The sequence below is a fragment of the Oratosquilla oratoria genome, chromosome 9 (genome assembly GCF_046742065.1).
Source record: "Oratosquilla oratoria isolate Oo_2021 chromosome 9, ASM4674206v1, whole genome shotgun sequence".
NCBI lineage: Eukaryota > Metazoa > Arthropoda > Malacostraca > Stomatopoda > Squillidae > Oratosquilla > Oratosquilla oratoria.
The window spans coordinates 18,205,894-18,211,705 of NC_134785.1; the positions used below are offsets into that span (position 1 = coordinate 18,205,894).

A 5,812-nucleotide genomic window follows, 5' to 3' on the forward strand; every position below is an offset into this window, starting at 1 on the left:
CTGTGTTGTGGAGAGCTTTATAGAGAAATATTAAAAAATTACTAGTCAAAATTAAAGTTCTTGCGATACTCAGCCCAAAAGGGTATTTTGGGACCGCACACTACTTTGTCTTTGTTTCAAACGTTATCAAACTTCTAACAATCCCATCAATGAGTCTGAGCGCTTTGAAATTCTTCTTTCATCATTGATGATCTTTGTAAAAAAAAAAAAAAAAAAAAAAAAAAAAATGTCAGTGAAATCAGCATGCAATTAAAATCATTTCACATGAATAATATCTATTGAAAATATCATCTTTTTATATATCCCTTTCATTTATACCTGTGAAGTTTAGTAGTCCCAATTAAATGGAACAAAGACAAAGGCAAAATGCTTTTGACGTCGGCTGTAAACATTTCATGTACCTATGTTGCGCTATGATATCTGATCATAAAGGATTATAAAAATCATAATTACTCTAACTTCTCTTCCCTCTAAATATGTTATTATACCTAATAGTAATTTCCATATCTTTTTAATTTTCATTAGGTTGACTTAAGTGCTTAGTTTCAGCTTTATAATTCAAACAAAGATTACACCATATATTTTCTATCAATCTAATTTAAACAAGGACAAATTAATATATAATCATAAACAAACTCGAGTATGTATGTACACACACACGCACGTTTCTAGTCACACGGCAATAAACACGCGGAAATGTACAGACATGTCTACACACGATAAAACACACGCATGCAGAATTAAGAAAATAAAATAAAAATAAAACGAGTTAAAGAAATCTACAAACATACAGAGAGGCTAAAAGAACGGTACAGATGGAGGTGTAGACAAATGGACACCCACACATAAAGGCAGCTAGCCATACTAGAAATGATAACTAGGAGAGTACATAACGGGACTCTACGCTGCAACTTTCCTGTTTACTGCAATTGGGTAAGTACTTACATGATCACTCGAATACACACACACACATACACACACACACACACACACATATATATATATATTGTACATGTTTGATTCCATTATCATTACATTTGTGAATTCGTTACTGTATGTTCTTGAGGAAGATGTAGCAAGGGGCTGGGAAAAAATTCGCATAATGATGTGAATACGATAAGGAGCATATGTTAGATGACTAATAGCTATAAACAAATACATCACTTTTACCCACTATGTTAAGAATGTTATTCAGTGACAACAGTTACTATAAGGAATACAATAGAAATGCGAGACTCGAATTAAGAAGTAGAAATAGACAAAATCCGCACTCTTCTAGTAAAGTTACAATCGTGGATGAAAGCTTCAGACTGGAGTAAAGTCACAGGAGGACAATGACACAGAGAAGTCCTCAGCAATACTCATAGGGTAACAACTGTAATAATACCCACTAAGACGTCGAATAAGACAATGAATTACTTAATCAACATGCTTAGTTTCATGCAACCTTGGAGGAACAAGTATTTGATTGCACATGATATAATGGTGGACACATACACGGAAGCAAGAAGACACACACACACAAAAGGAGAAGACATAGGCACACAGGCAAATACCAACATACATACAAACACACACAGACACACACGCACACACACACACACACACATATATATATGTATATACAGTATATATATATATATATATATATATATATATGCATGAGAAATCACATAAACTCGTGATTCTAAATATGCGGAAAAACCACCAAGGAAAAAGAAAAACTGATGACCAAGCGCTTTCGTCTATTCAGACATCCTCAGGGTACATAGAAAAGAAAAAGTACACAAGAATATATACAAAGAGTATGAGGTCAGGGAGGGAACCAGGAGAGGTTGCGAGGATCTAATGTCAACCTGACCCGTTCGCGGTAGCGGACGTTTGGGCTACTACTTTTTTCACAATAAAATTGTCTAATTTATACATACCATGACTTAAATTTAAGTTATTGACAAATGTATCTTTGATCAGACTGGATTCTATTATATTTCTCGTCAAATATGACTTATCTTTAACAATTTCTTTAGCACCCTCCCAATTTATACAATGATTAAAATCCCTTAGGTGAATAAATAAGGCATTAGAAATTTGCCCACTCTTGAAATGAAATGCTATATTGGTCAGACTGGAAAAGAATTAAAAGTAAGGTTAAAACAACATCAGTATAGCGTCAAGAGTGGGCAAATTTCTAATGCCTTATTTATTCACCTAAGGGATTTTAATCATTGTATAAATTGGGAGGGTGCTAAAGAAATTGTTAAAGATAAGTCATATTTGACGAGAAATATAATAGAATCCAGTCTGATCAAAGATACATTTGTCAATAACTTAAATTTAAGTCATGGTATGTATAAATTAGACAATTTTATTGTGAAAAAAGTAGTAGCCCAAACGTCCGCTACCGCGAACGGGTCAGGTTGACATTAGATCCTCGCTACCTCTCCTGGTTCCTTCCCTGACCTCATACTCTTTGTATATATTCTTGTGTACTTTTTCTTTTCTATGTACATAGCTGACTACACTCGTCCGGTGCTGTGTCCGCTATGAAGAAAAGAAGCATCTTTGATGACTCGGAGGACGAGGAAGCAGCAGATGGGCTACCGAAGACAAAGATCAGCAAAGGTCATGTACCTTCAGATATTGATCTGTGCTTTATGGACCCCGAGGATCGAGATAGTAATGACAATGGAAGGAGCACTTCAGACGGCGCATGCGCAGGCATCACCGAGGCAAGCAGCAGCAGAGGGAGCACCACTGAGGCAGACGGTAGCGTTTCCCCTAATAGCAGCGGCAACGGAGACGACGGATGGACAGTGGTCGGCGCCGCCAAAAAGCAACGCGCCCCTCGAACGACGGGTCTTCCAAAGTTCAAACTCGGGGAGACCAACAGCCACACCAGCCAGTATCAGGCCATACTATCCCTCCAGCGAGCCAACCCCGGACTAAGCATGACCATCAGGCCAAATCTGAAAGGGGAGTATGTACTCACCCCCAAGGACGACGATAGCACGTCTAGGATGCGCACCCTCGCACAGGGTCCCACTCCTAAGCTGGTGCTTCTGGACCCCAGCGACAAGCGCACCAAGGGTATCCTCCAACGCTTTCCATTGGATATGCCCCTGGAAGCGGTGGGAGACCACCCCAGCGTCCTCAGGGCGGAACGGCTCCGCAATACGCGGGACAAAGTTTCAACCCGCCAGGTTCTGGTAGAACTTGAGGGGCCCCTACCGGAAAAACTCGACCTGGGGCCATGGGGAAAGTACGTCCTAAGGCCCTACGACCGAGAGCCGATACGGTGCTACAAGTGCCAACGATATAACCACCTGCAGAGTTGCTGCCCCAACACCACGAGATGCGGAGTATGCAGCTTAGCACACGCAACGGAAGTGTGCATAGAGAAGCACAAGGAGAACCAGGCCACCACGGCTCGGTGCCCCAACTGTCAAAAAAAGCACCACGCATGGCATCCTCGCTGTCCAGAACGCATCCGACGGCTCCCTGGTGGCAGACAAAACCCTCAAGGCGAAGCGCGGAACGCACCACCCCCCTCCCAGCAGCAGCAGCCTCTGTTCGTGCCCGCTCCCCCACCATCACGCCCAGCCTGGGGTCAAGCACCCACCCCCCGCCAAGAACTGGAAGAGCAGCCTCCCCCTCCCCCAACACAAACCCAGCCCTCAACTAGGCCCCAAGCAGAGATCCACAACGCCCGGCGCAAGAGACGTCGACGACGAAAGAAGAAGACACCAGAAACTCCAGCACCCCCAGCTAGGAGAACCGCCCCGGCAACCCTCGCCACATCCACTACCGCAGTCCCTCCAGCCAAACTCCCGGCCGGAGACAAACCAGCGACCGGAGTCAGGCCCATTGCCACCCGCTACCCACCGCTTGAGGGGATGCTCATGGCAGCTGCAGCAGTCTTCAGACGCCTGCTACAACAGCCAAACACTGTTCCAGGCAGAGATGAAGACCTGGCCTCTCTTCTCATTCGAGAAGTAATGGCGGCCACTTTCGAGGGCACATTACCCACCCCGCACCAGCCTGCCAGGACACCCACCAACAGCGTCTCCCCCCACCACCAAGATGGAGCAGAGTAATGCGCACATGAGAAATTCTCCAGCACCACACGACCTCGGCAGCCTGAAGGTGCTCCAGTGGAACATGCAGGGAATACGCAACAAGAAGCACCAACTCCTCCAAACAATCATGGAGGAGGGCATGGATATCGTGCTTCTACAGGAAACATTAGCACCCGGTGACTTCGAATGGAGAATAGGGGGCTACACGGTCCACTCACTCCCGCTTGACAGAGGCATAGGACACCGTGGTTGCATGGTGCTGGTGAAGAATAACCTACCACACCGCAGGGTTGCGCGACCCGTACACTGTGGTGAGGGTGTGGAGGTGATGGCTGTGGAGCTCCTCCTTCCCGACCTGCCACTCCTCATCTATAACATCTACAGGAGCCCCGGGAAACTGTTGGAGGTCGATGAGATACTGTCACTAGCTACCCACAACAATATCTTAGTAGCTGGAGACTTCAACGCCCATCATCCACTGCTTCACTCCCCCTCTCCGACTAACCCGACCGGCCGCCAACTGGCAACCACGTTGGAAGAGGTCCAGGACATCTCCCTTCTAAATACTGGGGAACCCACTCACGTCCGGGGAGGCAGACTGGATCTCACCCTGGTGTCAACCAATCTAGTTTCCGGAAGTAGCTGGCGTGTGCATCCTACTCTCACCAGCGACCACTACGCCGTCATCACCACTCTAAGGGCCGCACTCCCACTACCACCGCTCCAACCACCTCGATGGGACCTGCGGAGGGCGGACTGGAAGAAGTTCCAGGCCGCCCTGGATGACTGGTGGAAAGCGTGCGACCCGCCGGAGGACCTAGACCAGCGAGAAACAGAATTCACTACAGCAATCGAAAGAGCAGCAGAAGCAGCCATCCCCAGACGACATCCAGGGCATCGATGGCGTCGGAACTGGTGGTTCTACAATGAGGAAGTCCGGGAGCAGAATCACCTGGTCAACATTCATCGGAAGCTGTACCGCAAGCGACCCACTTCAACTAACCTACAATTGTTGAAGGAAGTGGTTACACACGCTCGACAAGTCTCAAGCCGGGTACGGGAGGCCAAATGGCTGGAGTGGTGTGCCAGCTTTTCCCAGCACACCAGCTTGGCAGACTTGTGGGCCAAACTGAGGACGGCTTCCGGGAAGCGCGCCCCTCGTCCTGCCTCACACCCAGAGCCACAACAGGAAGCAGAACGACTAGCGGATATGTTCGCCACACGGTGCGCCAACTCCCAGCTCCCCGCACAGATGCAGAACCTCCAGCAGCAGCTCAGGCCAGCACGAGAGCAGGCCGTCGGTACGGCGCGAGCAACACCTGACGTCACCGATGTACCTTTCACGCCACAAGAACTGGCCCGGGCCAAGAAAGGTAGAGATACGGCTACGGGAGCGGATGGCGTGACCTATTCTATGCTAGCTCACGCGGGGCCTGCCGGGGAGGCAGCACTACTGGCCCTGATGAACCATTCGTGGCTGGTAGGACGTCTCCCAACCACCTGGAAACGAGCGGACATCCAGCCCATCCCTAAGCCCAGGGAGCCCTCCAAGCCACGTCCCATCTCCTTGCTGAGCTGCACGGCCAAGACAGCGGAGCGCATGGTACTCACCCGACTCATGTGGCGTCTGGGCCCCCTCCACCCACACATCTTCGGATTCTCCAAGGGCGTAGGGACGGCCGACAGCATCATGACTCTCCTGAGTCACATAGACAACCGCCCTGCCGTGGCCGTTT

At 48.0% G+C, this 5,812-nt stretch overlaps 1 protein-coding gene across 1 annotated transcript in view; it reads left to right on the forward strand.

The window, feature by feature from the left end:
- Positions 1-4,101: 4,101 nt before the first annotated feature.
- The window catches only part of LOC143027994 (uncharacterized), a 7,197-nt gene continuing 5,486 nt past the window's right edge, over positions 4,102-5,812 (forward strand). The window contains exons 1-2 of the mRNA XM_076189636.1: positions 4,102-4,475; positions 4,746-5,812. The exon at positions 4,746-5,812 is cut by the window's right edge and continues 1,319 nt beyond it. Of these exons, the coding sequence (XP_076045751.1) occupies positions 4,102-4,475; positions 4,746-5,812 (1,441 nt within the window). The remainder of the gene's footprint in view (positions 4,476-4,745) is intronic.